Source organism: Anopheles maculipalpis, chromosome 2RL, assembly GCF_943734695.1.
Source record: "Anopheles maculipalpis chromosome 2RL, idAnoMacuDA_375_x, whole genome shotgun sequence".
Classification (NCBI taxonomy): Eukaryota; Metazoa; Arthropoda; class Insecta; order Diptera; family Culicidae; genus Anopheles; species Anopheles maculipalpis.
In genome coordinates, this window is record NC_064871.1 from 34,721,922 (window position 1) to 34,740,023 (window position 18,102).

Consider the following 18,102-nt stretch of genomic DNA (forward strand, 5'->3'; position numbering starts at 1 on the left):
AAAGCATTTATGTTGCAATTACAAACAGAAAGAATTTTTATCTTAAATATGTATAATAAATATAAAGAAATTGCAGCATGCTTCGAATAATAAGCTTAGCTAAAAATATTCTAACTGAGTCTGATTTTATCTTCGTCACTCTAGCATAGATTAAATGAAAAACAACCTCCAGTCTCATACACTATTACGCTCTGAAAGAGCTTAATTACTATGATAATGCAAACCATAAACGTCAAAATTTCATTATAGCGTCGAAAATGCTTTTGCTTGCATCAGTTCTTACTCGTAGTCGTCCAAATAATTCGGTCGGCAAAACCGCGAACACTGAACTTTTTGCAGCAGGCAAATATAAGCGCGCCCGTTTTGGTAATACATAATGTTATGATAAATTTTAATCAAACCATGCAACGCTAACCTTCGCCCCCACATGCTTCTTGTCCACCGATATTAGTGTTGCCGGATGCAAAAAAAAAATGCATCTCTACAAAACACTGTTCGCGGCGTTTGGTAAAACATGACGTTCGGGCATCATCGTGTAACTTGTGGCTGTGCGAAAACATCACAGTTTTTAATTAAATACGGTGTTAGTCGGGTTGTCGGCTGCTGTCCAAAGTCTTTGTTCGTGTGAGACAGCGGGATGGACCTGCACACACATGAGCCGTATCATCGAAGGTATCATGAAACCACAAAACACACCGCCACAGAGAAGCACGATACATGGGATGCGAAAAGGGACAAAATTGCTTCCGTCCGACATTTTGCATCATTTCGGATGACGAACATTGCACACATCATTTAACCACATGTCAGAGGCAAACCGAACCGAACCGTGATGGGTGTGTGCTGTGAACAAAAGCCCGTTTTCTAGGAATCTTACCATCGGATACCCTATTGGGGAGCGTGGAGCATTTTGATAGCGTTTTTTCGAGACGGTCTGTAGCACACGCTAGTAAATTTGGTGGTTGTTGAAAGCTGAACTAGTGGAATTTTTGTGGTTTTTTTTTGTTTGTATGCCAATTTTCATTAAGATCACAATAAAACACTCACTAAACGAATAATTCCTTTTGTTATAGATTGGATAAAGGAAAATTTTATAGCCTGTCTAGTACATATTGCGCACGTGCCTTATAACGTACAACGAATTAAATGTATCAAATTTAAACCGTTAAAAAAGCGCATCGCAAAAACCTCTATCTTCATGCCGGAGCAGTGTAATGTCAAACCGTTTCAGTCCTTATGCGTCATTTAGCGCACTCGCGCCACCGACTCTGTGCCAGTTTTTACGCCGGTCGAAATGAGCACTGTCGCTGTCGCATTCTGCTGTTGTAAGCCCGTTAATAACTCGCGCCAATTTGTCAGCTGAAAGTGACAATTTGCCACCATTATTGCCGAGCCGAGGCGTAAGCAGTACGTGTGTTCGGTTGGCCTACGCTGTTCTGCTGCTTGCGGTTTTAAGCGGTGTAACCCCTTTAATCTGCCCGTGATGTGGTTTCCACTATCAAAGGATTTTCCGTGGCGTCAGTATCAATTTGTGTGAAACATTGTGAATCAATACCACGGACTAAGAGGTTCGTTTGATGTGCACGCTGGTACGCTTGCATTTGTTTCTAATTAATTTTCGTCTCTTCTACCACTTACCAACGCGTTTTCCAGCTGTGTCGTTTGCAGTACGCCTTTTGATGTGCATACATTTTCCACTGAATTCGCTGAGATTTGTGGGAATACTGTGTAGTAGTGTCCCTTTGAATGCTTAGTTATTAGCTTTTTGAAAGCATATTTTTGGTTTATAAATAGTTATTATTATACATAGTTGTGATACGCCTAAAAGCAATTCCTCCCATTTTGCGATATAATTTACCGGAAGATTTGTAAAATCTCTTTCATCCGCTTTGGTCTTAAATCTGCTGCGACCTACATTCACAATTCCTCGTCACCTTAAATCTTCGCCTCCAGTTGTGCACTCGTACCGGAAGTTGTTGCCGGCCCCATTCCTACCTGCCCGGAAAAGCATTTCCTAATACTCACCGCTATTACCTTCTTGGCTCACCATTTATTTTCGTGTTTTTCTCTTGTTTTATCCTCCAGAGACCGCTTGTCCCGGTGACAAATTCCGCTGCAAGAATGGTAGGTGTATCCTGAAGCGCTGGCAGTGCGATGGTGAGCGTGACTGTGCGGACGGTTCGGATGAAGACGCCGAAAAATGCCGTAAGTAGAAATCTATCAGTGTCGTGATGTTTTGCGCCTTTTTTTTGCACTCTCTCTCTTTCTGCTATATTTACCTCCACATCACATCAGTGTGTGGTGACGGATCGTCGATTTTAGTTCGTTTGTGAAATATTTTCCCTTATAATTTCTGCCTCCACACTTGCATATGTTTTCTCCACCATCTAATTGTAACATGCTTGACGTTAGTTTATCTTTTAGCTTTGGTTGTGGATTGCTTGTAATGCGTATTGCTTTATCTATCTCTTTATGGCATGGTTTGTGTTATGTGTTTTCCGTATGCCATCTTACCGTTTTGCTCCCGTGCTTCCGTTAAACGTCAATGCAGAGGTCAAAACCTGCCCTACAAACGAGGTGCTTTGTAAGAGCGCCGATCGCTGCATTCCTAAAACGTGGCTTTGCGATCGAGAACCGGACTGTCCCGACGGCTCTGACGAGCAAAATTGTGGTAAGTTAAGCGTGAAAGCCGGTGGTACCGTTCAATTACGAGGAAAAATCTACAAATCGTTTCGATGTTTTGGTCTGTATCATCTCGTCAATCAATGCAGAAATCGTGGGTGAAGAGTACAGGTACGACGCCTCTATTGCGATGTTAAACCTACATGTCCCAAGGGCTTTCGGCCTACGGAAGCCAACACACACACACATAAAACGATCCCCATTTCCTTAACTTCTTATCCCACATAATCGAAGGTACACGCACACGTATTTTGGCAACAAATTGATGAAGATCAATATCCTCCCCCCGTCCCAAAGTGTCAGTAGTGTGCCCAAGCTTCTTCCCACCGAATCTTTTCGGTGTACATTAACTCATCCACCTTAGCTCTTAGCTTAAATCACGATCGGACCGTCCTCAAAATTTCGACAACACCGAGAAACAACTCTCATGCGGAACGAAAGGTATTTGAAGAAAAGCTCGTAGGTGCCGGTGCCGTATCTTTCAGGAAATAAATCTTGTACCTTGCTGTGTAACGTGTACCTTTCCTTGCCACGCACGCACGACTACCTGCGATATCCGGAACCGTTCGGAACCGATAACAACCTACTCCCCCTGGTACACTGGCAGACCGCTACAGGTTTTTACCATGAGCTAGTTTGAAAATTACCACCCTACTATTTGCGAAAAATGTAACTTTCTCGTTCCCTCGTAGAGGAAAGCCCGTTCTTAAGCTGCCCCGGGAACGGAATGTACCCGTCACTTCTCTTGTCGAACTGGTTGGTGGACGACGGAACGGTGTAAGGATCACCAATTTACCGGATGACCTTTTCCGTACCCTTCAACTATCTTCCCAACTTGCCGTGCCTCAGCTACGTGCCCTAATTTGGTCGGTTTGGGATTCTGGGTGAATTTCAGGAGGGATGGAACACTTCACTTTGACCCCCAGTTTGTATGCGCTCGTGTGTGTGTGTGCATTTGTTTACTCAATCTACGTGGTAGCATCGTCTTGAGCGGTTTCGGTCCTGCCGAGATAATCCGCCCGAAATGTTCACACCTTTCTACCATTTCCGTAACGGAATTAACACCGGATGTACTGTGGGACATTCTCGTAACCAGGCTTACACACGCACAATCACACACACACGAACACACACACACACACACAACGTCCTACACCATGTCTTCATTGGAAGAGAAGCTTTTTCTCCGGTATATGTAACACTTGCTCATGGCGAAATGGTAAAAGTTTGGTTATTTTTTGTTGGTTACCATGGCCCACAATTTCTGACCATAGTAATGTTTAGTGCATGTGTACGGACAATCAACCCCGAGCTCCGGAACTCAGCAAAGCAATGCTTACGTTCTCTGCTGCATCATTTCCTGCCTGTAGGCGGACAGAGAAAGGAAAATAACTTTTAATGACTGTGTGCTTCCTTATTATCCTTATAATATTTACACACACACACACACACACACACACACACACACACACACACACACACACACACACACACACACACAACATTGAGCCATTCATTGCCAACCTTTCAAACCTCTGTAACGGTTAAGACGTGATTTGTTGGCATACGGTCAAATCGACGGGTGAGGTTGCCAAAGAGCATTAACTGCACGGGTTCGTCCACTAAATGAAACATTTTTCGTCTACAGAAAGGCAAATGCAAAAGAATCCGTTAACCTCGCCCCGAAACACAAGTACCACCGTCTTGTGGATCGTGTTTGGTAACTTTTCTGTAGTCGGGGATAAAAAGAGCCATACTGTAAAGTCGTAAAAACTGCCAAAAGCTACAAAACAGTGTCCATCTTGCTTGTTTGCCCTTCCATCTTCTTTGAGAGGCGCTAATACAGGAGAGAAAGCAAGGAAAGGGTATGCGATAATGGTGCACCAGGAAGCCCCAACATGGGCACCGTACATACCCGAGGGTTGGTCCACCAGAATGACCTGCTGTGTTCCAGTACAGGCGTTGTTAAAACCCCTCGAAGCTAGTTGTAAAACAGGGTCATCTAAATGACGATCCTTTTCCGTTTGGATGGACAAGGTTTTGCGTATCGCTGAATTCTACGCACACACCTTCACAATCAATGCTAAACCAGACCGGTTCATTCTGCAAGCTGTTGTGCAGTAGTTAGCACACACACACGGAGTCACACAGTGTCCACTAAAGGATTTGGGATGATAGAATTCCTTCCGTGTTTCCAACGTTCAGATTTCGTCGCTTTGTTCGTAATAGCCGGTCGAAGAACGCGACCGACCATCGTGAAAGAACATTTAAAAAGTTCTGTTGGGTTAATTCATCCGGTGAACAATGGTTTTTGAGCGGGGCAGCCGGCAAAAAGTCGTGCAAACCCAGGACCCTTCGCCCAGCTCCTGCCATGGTGGCAACAGACGGTCAGCAGTAATGGGTCGCGCGAGTCTTTTTTCATCCTACCCCAACAAAGCGCCCCAAGGCGTTCGGTTTCATCCTGCGTTCGCTCTACATTACGAGGTGGTATTTGTTGATGGGTGGACATTTTTATGGTTTGTAATTAAAGTTTCGAGCAACAATCGTGCCGAAGGCGACTGACCGAGAAAGAGCTAAGTGGGGTATGGTTTTTGATCTGTTTTTATGTTTTGCTTTGTTTTGGTTTTGTTTAATAACGAAACAGCTTGTTCGGGGCTGTTTTTCAGCTGCATTTCAAGCACACTTTAAGGATTAACTTTAAAATAAATGTTAAGCGGTTTTGCTTGATATTTGATAAAATTAGACGCAAAAGCGGTTCAGCGTGTAAAGTCGCGTGAAAATCCCGCTGCGACTTAAAAATAGATTAATTTATCATCCTTTCACAATAAAATAACGCATTGTGTTTCTTTATTGTGTAACTATATTTAATTTCAACCAGTAATGTGATACAGAATCTAAACTGAAACATGGAATTCGATTTAAACTCTTTCGCAAATCAAAAATCACACGATTCTAAGAATTATATAATGGAATTGAAATCCAGACTCAGATCGGGATTGTGATTAGGATTGGGCTTCAAACTATTTTCGGTTGCTGGGCTAACATGGAAGTAGTAAAAACATCAAACAAACTAACCTTTGTACAAGAAAAGACACTAACTCCTCTTTGTTTCGGGGCACTTTATTCATCTATTTGTACATGTATCCTATTCCAGCTCGAAACGTAGACACAAAAAATCCTAAACTGACAAAACATGCATTGCGGCTGTACACAGGGATCGGACACCGTATCATTTATTCAATCACCTTTATTATTTAACCTGTTTGGTTAAGGCTTTGCATCGGAATGCCATTCGGATGAGGTTTACACTGTCTTGGCAACTGCACACAGCACAGGTTCGTTCGAAGTTGCACATTGCAAGATGTGGATATGATGATCGTTTTCTAGTTACATACATTCATTCTTCTAATAACTTTTTCGTGCGCTTTCATCATTTTTAAACCATCATATCATATCTATTGAACACTAAATCTAAAACCATTTGCGATGTAACACATTTTTTATTAAAAAAACGGCAAGTCCTTAATTGATACATGATCAACAGAGAGCGAACAAATTGCAATTTAGGTCTCATGATTTGATAGAGATTATTAGGTTGTAGATTTCTTGAAGCAGCATTGTACATATTACAAATAAAAAAATATAACAGCATCGAAAGCGTAGATATATATATGAGAGTTCATATGAGATAATCAAGTGATATCAACAAAATGACAAGAAAGGTATGTGAGAAACTATGCCACTAAGCCAGAATAAGTTTTGACAGCAAAAAAGTATTTGTGTTTTCGTTTGTTTCTGTTTTGTTTTTGGTGAATGTCCTTTTAGTAAGCTAAATATTTTTGTTTCGTATTGTACTTCTTATGCGTTTGCTTGCTATTTTTGAAAAAAAAATTTGTTAAACTAATTAAGTTTGATTTCTTAGATTACTGTTTTAGAAGTTGTTTTGTCATTTGTCATTAGTTCCTGTTGTTAAGCAATCCTTTCACAGTTATTGTTCCATTTTTCACTCTTTTATTTTTCTTAAAATTCTTTCATATCATTATGTTCTTCCATAACAAATTTTATTATCCATTTCATGCAGGAGGCATGCATTTTGTAAAGTTTAATCTTCCCATGCATCTATCATAGCTTTCTTTCCCATCTGCTCATTTCCAAGCACGTGATGCGTGCGTTTAATTACATTAATGGGGTATCATGAAATAAAATACTAATGGGGTGTTTCATTTTTCATCGCATCGAATTTTCCTTCCCACGCCGACGGCCCCAAAAACAACCCGTGGTTACCCCGCCGTGCATTCATCTCCGTAACCTTGACTGACGAATCTGACTTGGATTGACTGTACTACAACGCTCTGTACGCAAACGAATGACCGAAACCCGGGTGAACGTGCCACTGCTGCAACCGCAAACACCACAGAGAGCAAAGTGTGCTCATCAGAGGAATTTACATGTCGCAGTGGAACCGGCAACTGCATCCCGCTGGGTTGGATGTGCGACCAGAACCGCGACTGTGCCGACGGATCGGATGAGATGTCCTGCAGTGAGTATCGCCCCTTTTGCATCCTTCCAACCAGATGTGTATTTATTCCATTCCACGCATATAATCAACTAACTGCGCTACGGTGAAACTCGAGCGAAAATTGTGGTATTTTGTGTTGTGTTGTGTGCTCCCATCAAATGAATTTATTTAGCAAAGCTGCAGTGCTGGCGCTTCAGCCTTAATCACGCACCTTTTATTTTGTTCCCACCCACCCAATATCACTATGGTCCATCGCATTAACATCGGCGCCACGCCAGTTTTTGGCTGCATGCATATTTCGTAATTCGTATTAATCAATTAAAAGTGAGTTAATAGTTGCGCCGGTGTTCAACCTCAATCACGCGAGCAGCAACAGCGGAAAGTTTTATTTGCCACCGTGGTTCACGAGGTACTTTCAATTGCTTTTGAAACTGCTGTGCCCTTTTTGTGGCGAAAGGTATAGCAGTCAATCATGGAAGAACAAAGAAAAGTTGGTACGGGAAACACGGGAAATGAAAACGAATCAATATTTATCCTGATGAGCAGGATAATTTAATTGAACAGTATAAGACTCGGCTCACCATGGATTGGTATGCCAGTGAACTCTTTGAAGCATTACTTCGCTCGACTCTTGTTCGCTACCAGTTGCCCGGCAAATCAATAGCTGGAATCCGTATAAGTCTAGTGAAGTTTCGGTTGTGATCCGATCGCCCGCACCAAGAAAATTGATAGAACACCAACAGCAGCAAGCAGCAACAAACAGCAAACGAACATGACATCCCAGCCGTAGCAGTAGGCCTGAACTCGCCGTGTACGTGATTGGAAACTAAACATCTCATTTACCAATCGCCGCCACTTACAGAAAAGGTTTCTGCGTATCGGTGCGAACCTTCAATGAACAGTGCGCGTATTAGTCGAAATGACATCGAAAACAACACCTGCATCCTTGATTCGCGCGTATCGGCCGTCCGGTTTCACAAGGTGGAGGGTCTGTTTGATTGCAACTGATTGAGATCGTTTCGTTGATGAAGTAGAACTCGTGCGGGTTTGTCGGACGCACGGTTTGACATCTCTGTTGCTTGAGGTCCTTGGAAAATGAGCAACCCAAATCCGCCTCGGTTAGTCGCAGCTTGCCGAGGCTCGTTAGCCAAGCTCATTACCAGAATTGTCGCTCGGGTGATGGGATAATTTTCCTGACGATGCGGTTCGAGTGGGTTTGGGACGGCAAATTAATCATGGCGGAAATACGGTTGGTGATTTTTTTTCTCGACCAAAACACTCACCGAAAGCTGCAGCGATGCTGACCGACTAACTTCAGCATGGATGTAATGCGGCTTCGCTAATCATTGGTAAAAGTGTAAACAATGGACAAGCATCATCGTTTGGGTGATTTGTGCACGCATGAGAAAACTTCTGAAAGAGCAAACTGCCAGAACTTGGTTAGTGCGGCTTAATTTTGGGAAATTAATTATGAATTTTTACTTTCTTTCTAAAGACGTCAAATATGATTATGGTTGGAAATCAGTTTACGAACTTAAACTGCATTACAACTGAGACAATATAATGGTGAAATCAAACAGTAATTTACGCAATTTTCAATGGCATCTCAACTATCATTAAAAGGTCTGATTCAATTTGTGAAGCGTAATCCTTATGATGTGGGAGGCAACACGTTAAACCATTTTCATGTTCTTTTTTTGCAACGAGTTGGGATACTTTAATTTTACTTAATTTTTTTTTACAACATGTACATCGTCCTGTCCACCATTTTACATCCGATTCGTTTTGAGGAGGCATAAATCCTTTGTCATGCTAATTAACTTGCCCCCATCCCGGAAGTGGAGCATGATTTATGGAACTGACCGTTAGCTGTCCGTGGCACGGCTCGTTCATGGTGTCGCGCCTTCTTGAGAGATTAAGGACGTGCTCCCATTCTGAAAGGCGGGTGTCGTTTTGTCTCTCAGTCGGGTGTTTTATTTTTTCTGCTCCAGTTGGATTGGGCTGTAGCCGTCAGAAGAAAAATATCCGCCAGCACACGAAACGACATTCGCGATAAAGTGTTCCAGTGGGACGCCCATCGTTTGCCGTGTTACACGGAGCAGCAGGAGCAGGAGCAGTAAGCGCCCGGGCATGAAAATGAGGATCGTAATCTTTTGCCATCAAAAGTGGCAGTGGCATTGCGCTGCACGAAAGCATGAAGCTTACGATGAGGAATCAGCTGTGGGCTTAGCGTAAGATGAGCCGCCCGAATCGTAACTGTCAGGTTTGGAGCGTCCGTGCGGCGGATCGACGTCAAACGGCACCAGGCCGGGACCGGCCTTGAAACGCCTCCGTGGAATTGCTTTCCAGCCATAAAAGTAATGAAAAGTCATAAATTTTAAAATTTTCATATTAATGACCCCATAAAAATGCTATCTTCTTGCAACTTCCCGTGTTCCTCCCGTCGGGCATATCAGCTGAAAGTGCGCCCGAAAGAGCTTTCACCCACGATGCGAGGTGTCGTTGGGTGAGTTGGGTTGATTTGTTGAAGCCACCTGACAGGTGAAACGTTCAAAAACAATTCTTCTCACATCGTCTCACCGTCCGCTAGCTGCAATGGTGGTGGGAACCGTTTTTTTTTTCGTGCTCTCACGGCGACACCCAGAAGATAGCGAGAATCGTGAAGATGATATAACAGTCCTATAAACGGCGCAAATTGTTTTCGCATGCCCAAAAACCAGTGACCACCAAAGTCGACACTCTGCGCAGAGACAGCGGCAGACTGGAGATTCCTTCTGCTGGCTGCTATCTGCCTGGTTATGAAAAATGTATGCACACAACCAGGAAGCTACCGAAAAGGTGGCATCACACCTACAAGCCTGACGTAGGGCTCAGCCAAACGATCGGGTTGCAGGTGACTCGAATTCAGCATTTGAGGATGGTCTGGTAGAAAAGCCGACACTCGTGCAGCGTTCTACCGTAGACGGTATTTCGTATTCCGTGCGCGAAAGCAGCATAACATGCCGCCGGAAAGATGAAACCCTTGTGCAGCGGGCAACCGATAGAAGCGATGAAGTTGAATGCAGAATATGAAAGCTGCACGAATATTGGGTTGTGCAATTTTCAGTCCCACAGTGTCACACCTTCTTCAGTGCGGTGATGCTGAGTGGGTGGAGGTGATTTCGAGAAAAACACTCACCAGATGGCACCGACGAATTTCACAACGTTCACTAGTAAGGCGACTGGATGGTCCCGCAGATTCTGTTCGCATGCAGGCCAGTTGTTGGCGTTCGAGCGGTAGCAGCATACGGCTGGGCGTATTAATATATCATTCATATCACACACGCTTCTGTCGCCGGCGGTGTGCTGCAGAGTTTCTGCCGGGTCAGCCACCTGAATCGGTTCACCAGCGTTGGATCGGATTGTAAGCTACCCCGAAAATATTTCTCAAGATGGCAGTGTGGTGCAACGAGACAGCTGTACTCAGGCAAGTTTTCTGCTGTTCATACGCATACATACACATTTATATAAATGATGTGAACATGCATAAGAATCTCGATCCATATGTGGGTGGGAAAAAAATGAAGTTTCAACCTCTCAACCTCTGTTGCCCATTTGGCACTTGCTATGTAGACTCTGTAAGGCGCGCGGGAAACTTTTTTCGTCACATCCCCACAGTGTCTCCTATCGGAGTTATTAATGGTGTTGGCTTTCAATTCAAGCACTGAGATTGTGGTGTCCTATATTTTTTGAAGGTTTTCTTTTTTTGGGTGCCTCTATTTCTATCAAGAGGCAATGGATATTTTGCAACTGCAATTCTTGGTATTTCAAAAATAAATCAAGACATAGTAAATGACATGCAGGTTATGAAATCACCTTTTTCAGATGTAATTAGCATGTACAACCATTTATTACTGCTTGATTAGTATTATAGGTATATTAGTTAGACAATTATACTAATGAACTTTCATTGGGAAAACATACAATATTTTTTTTTTTTTGGAAACAGAATGAAGTCGTTTGCAATATGCCTTATCTATTCTACTTATTGCAATCAACCATACTAACCTTGAACCTCAATCAACAACTGTCTAAAGAGCTCGCATGAAAGCTGCGATAGAGCATGGCTGTAATTCCCCATCAAGGGAGAACCCAAATCAATCTTATCGCCTCAGTATCTCAAATCTTCCATCGTGCCTACCACTCCAAATTCAAGTGGCTGGAATGGGTCATACTCACCCTCCATATTTTCCATAACACTGCAACAGAGGCTTTCGTTGATTTCCGCCTGTTGGGAAAATCAGCAAATTGGTTCAGTAGCGTGTAGAACCAACAGAACTGACGAAGACCATCAAATGCGCTTCCCGCTCCGTATACTTAGAGCTTCGCTTTCAAACGGACTTCGCTCCCGTACGATTGTGGGCCAACATCATGCTGCACACCTTCGCTCACTACCTGTTGCACGGTACATTGGCCCTGCCCATTTGCAATAGAGCCGAATCTCATGAGTGATTTTTCATTTACCTAATTGAACCCATGTTCAAGTTTTTCCTCCGTTCGTTGTGCATTTTCTGCCCTCGGTGGCATTAGAGATGTGCTCTCCATCTGGCTTTTTGGGGTAATTAAACCTAAGCTAAACATAAATATGCTTTTTACAATCGCAAAACAATTGAAATGTTCAACTAGGGAACGTGGTAGTGTAATAGACATTCTTCACGAATGTTAGTTTTGATGTAAAATAAAGTTGTGTATATAATGTCGGATAAATGAAAATAGATCTACAATTTTGGCAAATTTTGCAGAAGTAGAAAAGCATACGATTATGTACGTTTCTTTTTTTCAACACATGGTTATAGAGAGCCCCTTGATTCGACATGTTTCATGTAATTATTCCGCAACCATCCAATCCAATTTTGCAATCTTTCGATCATTTTGTTCCCTGTTCTGATGATCTAATACGCCCAAAGTTAAGGTATCCCACACGGACTTTTTCCCCCGAAAAGCAACTCATTACCATTGGTCGGATCAAATACTTTTTCGGTATTACCTCAAAGATTTGCACCAGTCCAGAACGACGTGTTTGGAATCTTGAACTAGCTAACGTGTATTAAACCCTACGTACGATACCCCATCGGTCTTGCAAAAGAATCTCAATATCTTTTGGCCCGATGCCATGATCCGTCAAAATTATCCCTGCATAAACATTGACTTTCTCTCTCTTCCACACAAAACCTCTACCGCACTGCTTTGCTCACACATTTGAGGGCAATGAAAGTTTGTTGTGTGTATGCTAGCTCCGTTTGCTTTTCCGTTTGCTCCCGTATGCAGATAATCGTTCCGACGGCGCTTGGGTACCATTGGGAAAGTTGGCAAAAAGGTGTAAGACCCATTTGCCGGCTCGCCTCCTCGCTTCGCAGCGATCCGCTCACACCACATTCGATCCATGCGCCGGCTTTGAGTCCGTCCCTACAACTCTTTCTATGCCCTTACACACCGGTTCGGTCCGGGTTTCCATGATCCGGTAAGAATAATGATGAACTGTGTGGTCTCGTGTCGAGAATGTAATGAGCAAACAAGATTACCCAACTGCCATAGCCCTGCCACACTGACGTGTACCGTACACCATACACCCGGGTGTAGAACTTACAGCGTTCTCTCCTGCGTGTTCCCCCGCATGGTGAGAAGCTTTCGGTAGCCCGAGGCATCGTTCCATGCATGCCAAACTACGGCAGGTGACTTCATGGACGTGCAAACTTTCGCCCCGAAACACATCACACCGGAGAATTTATGGTACGGTACATGACGATCCGAGCGAAATTAAATGTAGGACTAACTTCATCAAAGAGTCGAGCGGTCAATTGAGTACTTTTGAGTGAGGGCGCAGGCTGAAGCTTAGCATAGGAGACCAGAAGTCAGCTGAGAGGCCAAGTGAAAAAGCCACCATTCCAAGCAGCTGTCAAATGCATTTTCTAAAGCATTCTCGCTTGCTCTTTCTCTCTCGCTCTGCATAAGGCTTCCTGTTGTAGATGCGGAGGCTGTTTTAGAACTTCAGTCCAGGACCGACCATCGGCCATCGAAGCGGACGAATTTATGCGCTGACCGAACGGAAAATCGAACTCCAATCACTCGAAATCGATCACCGCTACCATGGTCGGAAAATGGTCCGTCCGGCAATTGAGCGTCACGAGTAGAACATCTTTCATTTGCAAATGTGTGCAGGAGCGGCCGGTTTTCTCTTTTCTTCTTTTTCCTCTCTAAATTACGTTCATCCTATTCGTTAGCACACACAAACTGGATACCGGACGCAGGCAAAAGTTTTCGTTTTGATATTTGTGCACACCAACAGTTACCAAAAATGGGACGAAGTTTGGCATCAAATTAAAAGTTTCCAGTGGAACCGATCGTTTCGACGAAACGGATGCAGTGAACGGGCTCCGACACGCTAGGTTACTGTGCGTCATCTATTTAACTTTTGAATTACTCATCTCGTTCGAGCGGGCCTGACTCATGGCTGAAAATTTTCAGCCATGTACCAGTTTAAGATGGGTCGACTTCAAGTACCTACGCCGTACGCCGTAGTACCGTTCCGATATCAATCCAGTAAAGGCCGACTAGCTTCGTGACAGTAACAGGCTTCTAGTGGTGTTGATTGTGGTAGGAAAATTCAAATTATGTTTGACAGTGTCCACTCACTTTGGAGATGTGGCGTGCCCTTATGGGGAATTTATTTTTTTGCCCAGTTTGGTGTGCCGTTCTACTAACTTGTTGGTTTGCTGTGGGAATGTACCGTGTACTACGACACTGTTGCCAGGCGTGGGCATGACCTAGCCGGAAGCTACAAGCTAATAAAGGAGGAATGTTTCTTTTTCTGTACCGTTTCTTTGTACAGTGGTTACTTTAAAATCAAAAGAAACTTGATCTTAGGTTGGGTTGTGTTGTACTTGACCCGGCCCACGGTCTACAAAAACTGGAAAGCATATTGCGGACGGAAGCTTCTCATTTTTTTGCGCTAGGTTGTTGTAACCTTGTAACTTTAACATTGCGACATCCAAGTTAAAACGACAGATAATAGGAGAATTTTGCTAGTCTAATAAGAGCAAGTTTTATAATTTCCTAGGGTGAAAAATTATAAGTTTTAACAACGTCAGGATTCCGACATCGTTCGACTACTTGTTCTTTTGCTAGTTCGGTGTTGTAAAGCCAGTTTATTTTTGAGAAAGGATTTTTGTTTTCATTTTTACACTAAAGTTAGATAAATAACATACGAAAAACTTAAAGAACTGAATTTTCAACTTTCGAACATTCTGTGCCTGATTTGACCTTGTTATGCCAATTACCAGGTATTAACAATAAGATTGTTGCATTGTCGGACAATACGCTCTACCAACGCTAATAATAAAACTCATTATGGAAGATTATCGTTACATCAACACAAAAAACGCTGCCCCGAATTGTGCGCTATCTCCATAGCAAATGAAACAAATGATTTAATATTTTATCGCCGTCCGTAGTGTTGGAAATGTGCGCGGAGCTGTCTCTAACAGGCTGCTCCAGCACCTGCAGCAGTAACATTTCGCGACTCACCAACTGACAAATAGAGCGTATCAAACTGATTTATAACATTTCACAGGCTTCATTTAGCTTACAACAATGGCACACCAACTGAGCAAATCTTCGTGCAAAGCTGGGCATTCTATCGCGAAAAATAAACCACCTGGCCTCGTCGGCTCGCTAGCATCCCGCGCGATTCCGATCATCAATCATCGATATTGCGTTTCGCTTCCGGTGCCTGCCACCTGAGGTCAAGACGGAAGATCGACAAAACTCGGGCCCAACACTCTCCTGTGCACGATATTGTGTTGACTTCGAGGTAAAGCCTACCGGCCAACGAAGCAAACCCTCGAGCAAGAAAAACGGCCCCTTTGTCACTTCACGGCACTAACCCTCTCTCTCTCTCTCTGTCTGTGCAAAATCTACACAAACCGAGACATAAACGTAAAAGGCAATTTCATCGTACCGGCATGCCTGTAGGGTCGGTCGGGGTGGATGCCTTTCGTTACTGTGGCCATCAATCTCCCGAAGCACCAAAGAAATCCGATATTTCGAAGATTCAATCGCACCGGACCGGTAAGCCATTGGTTGGTGATTTCTTGCGTCGCGCACCGTGCCAAACTAGCCTCTTCGTGCTGATGTTTCGAACTGTCTAATTGACTTGGCTGCATACTCTCTAGCTCGTGCTCCCTGTCTGTCCAGCATTCCTTCGGTTTATATTCGTGGTACGAAAATTCCTTAAATTTTGCTTCCCCAAAACATGCTAATTTAGCTTTCAGGAACAGATTTCTGAAACGATTGTGTGCCATCCCGTGAAGCCGACCCATTTCTTGCGAACTGCTCTGAGCTGGGAAATATCTTCCCCGTAGCATGTTGGCGTATGGCACACAGGTATGAAAAATGGTTCGAACCTAGTGATTTATGGGTTCTCATTTCCCTTCACCACACTTTGCCACAACTAGAGGGATGGTCAGACCCCGTCCTCCACGCCGACCATTGCCACCGCCTTAAAAAAACCCGACCAACCAACCAATCAAAGCTGGCCCGGCCCCATATCCATCTGTGTTCCGAGCAGCCAAAACAAGTGGCATCTCCGCTTATCTTTCGCATGGGGCAAAGGAGAACCTTTCGCGCTTCCGGAAAGCCCAGAAACTCTGTTGGGGTGTGTAACCCATGGTGAACCGCAGCATGGCAGCCGGAAGTAAATCTTCATGAAAACCATCCTCGCGTAAGACGAGTCTTCCGTCTATGGGCATAAGAAATCTCCATAAATTCCGGTGAATTGAAACAATTTATGATGACTTTTGGATTGCGGCCGCCGAGTCGAGGGTGTGGCTAGTAGGTGTACCCTAGCTTAAAAATGGGGAATGCCTCCTGCAAGCTCGCAGGGCAAAGCGAAAACCGCGCGCGTAAGAAGCTTTTTATTGCGGACGAATCAACCCATGTGCGGTGGTTAGATTTATCGCCCTGTGCTCTTCCAGCGAAGAATGAGCCTCATGGAAGCTGCAAAGGTCGGTTTCTTGGAAGCAAGGGTGGTCGGAAGGTGGTTGTTCTAGGTTCATCAGGCAATTTGAAGAGGAACGCAATCGCATCCGACCGCAGCAGCTCGTTGAAGTTGCCAGATGTACAAGCCTAACGAATGGCTACTTGCTAAATGCTTTCCATCAAATGAAAATGTATTTGCTGCAACCATTTGTGCTGTCGAGAGTGATTGTTCATGGATGGCTCTCCTTTTGGTAAGCAGCCGATAAGTAGCCGAGTCCTTCAAGCGAGCTCAATATGCACGAGCGTGCGCGCCCGCGTCGCGTCAATGATCCGCTAAATAGCCTTTGTTCCGCTGCCACACTGTACAGTACAATAGCGTCAATAGCCACAGTGGAAAACATTGCCACGAAAGCCACAGCATGGGAAAATTCAAAATCCGTCAAGATTAACCTTATTTTACGATAATGGAAATTCGGCATATTCATTTGCCATGCATGCGTTCCATTGTGTCACATTAGTGTATGACCGCCCGGGAAGTGCACTGATGGCGTTATCATGTTGCTTATACCCGGATCTCCTGGATCAATCTCCATATCCCCGAGATTCCACGTTTGCTGTGGTTTCGTACGCATGCAAACTGGCTTTCGTGCAACGGCGCATGGCAATGTATAGCTTGGCACTTGTTAATCCATTAGAAGCACACACATACACACACTTTCTGTGGTTTCGCGTTTAGCTGGTGACCACCGGGAAATTGCTGTCCGACCTTAGCACACTCAGCCCATGCTGTTCGTGCGAACATTTTAGTTAATTGCTCGTCGCATCCGCACACTGATCCTTTTAGCTAGATCGAGAGCTCGACTAAAATAGCTTTTCACGGAACCAATGGAAGATTTCAATAATCAAATCACAGTGCCGAGACCAGGACGAAAAAAAAAGAAGTGTTTTGAATGGACAAGAACAGGACACACAAAGATTGTGTTTCGTCCGAAGCGCACGTTTGGCGTGCGAAACTCGATGGAATCCCGTTTGGCACCAAAAGAGGATTACGAGCTATAATGGAAAATCATCAATTAAAGTCAAAACGGCCTCTCGTGTGTGAGCTTTCCGATTAATGGCTATGGGGTCGGCCTTATGAAGGCTTATTGTGCTTATTGTGCCCTTTCGGAATGTTTCTTACGTGCACGATTCCGACACATGGGGTCCGTACAACAACTCATTCGATTAAGACGTCTTGACCCGGACGACACAAACCCCATTGCGGCCCAACTGTCTGGCCGCTTGTATGCATAGCAACAACAAAATCAAATTAGAATTTTCAAACATCTTAAACCCACAGCTAAACTTTTCACTCTCCTAACGTTCCTTTATGTGTGGAACTCTTATCTTTTATCAACTGGAGGAAACACGCATAAGAAAGTGATGGTTTCCGGACTTGCTCAGGCATTCGCAGTGTTCAAGAACCAATTGCTGCTTCCTTTCCTAGTGTAGACTCAAACCCGTACGAAGTGAGTCATTGAGTTGAGGGTCACCCGGAGGGAATACCGGTCACCATACCGGGTATTCGATGTTAATGTGAACCTTGTGGGTGGCTTTATTCAACCAAGTACCATACGTGAGCCTTTGAGACTGCCGTAGTCATTTTCTTCACCTGCGGCCAGACGGCCAGAAGAAGCATCTGCACTCCCTCGGCCCGGGCGAAACAACACGTCGATGGACGTGTATGTGCACCGAAAACAACACCGAATCCTTCCCGACCGGTGCACACCGACGGTGTGTGCACAGTGCGCACGTGTTCGGCAACCCCAACGATTGCCTATTAATTTTTATTGTATTTATGGCGAACATTATGATCCGGAATTCGATTTGCTCTCGATCGCAAAACC

At 44.1% G+C, this 18,102-nt stretch overlaps 2 protein-coding genes across 10 annotated transcripts in view; both read left to right on the plus strand.

The window, feature by feature from the left end:
* Window positions 1-18,102, plus strand: part of LOC126558244 (isocitrate dehydrogenase [NAD] subunit gamma, mitochondrial) — a 517,410-nt gene that overhangs the window by 107,924 nt on the left and 391,384 nt on the right. The window lies entirely within an intron of this gene.
* Window positions 1-18,102, plus strand: part of LOC126556861 (low-density lipoprotein receptor) — a 161,988-nt gene that overhangs the window by 99,541 nt on the left and 44,345 nt on the right. For 4 of the 6 annotated variants that reach the window (XM_050212394.1, XM_050212396.1, XM_050212398.1 and 1 more), the window contains exons 3-4: window positions 2,086-2,205; window positions 7,100-7,222. In XM_050212394.1, the coding sequence (XP_050068351.1) occupies window positions 2,086-2,205; window positions 7,100-7,222 (243 nt within the window). Of the gene's footprint in view, window positions 1-2,085; window positions 2,206-2,551; window positions 2,672-7,099; window positions 7,223-18,102 lie in introns of all 6 variants that reach the window. The other 2 variants (XM_050212399.1, XM_050212395.1) reach the window with 2 other exon arrangements.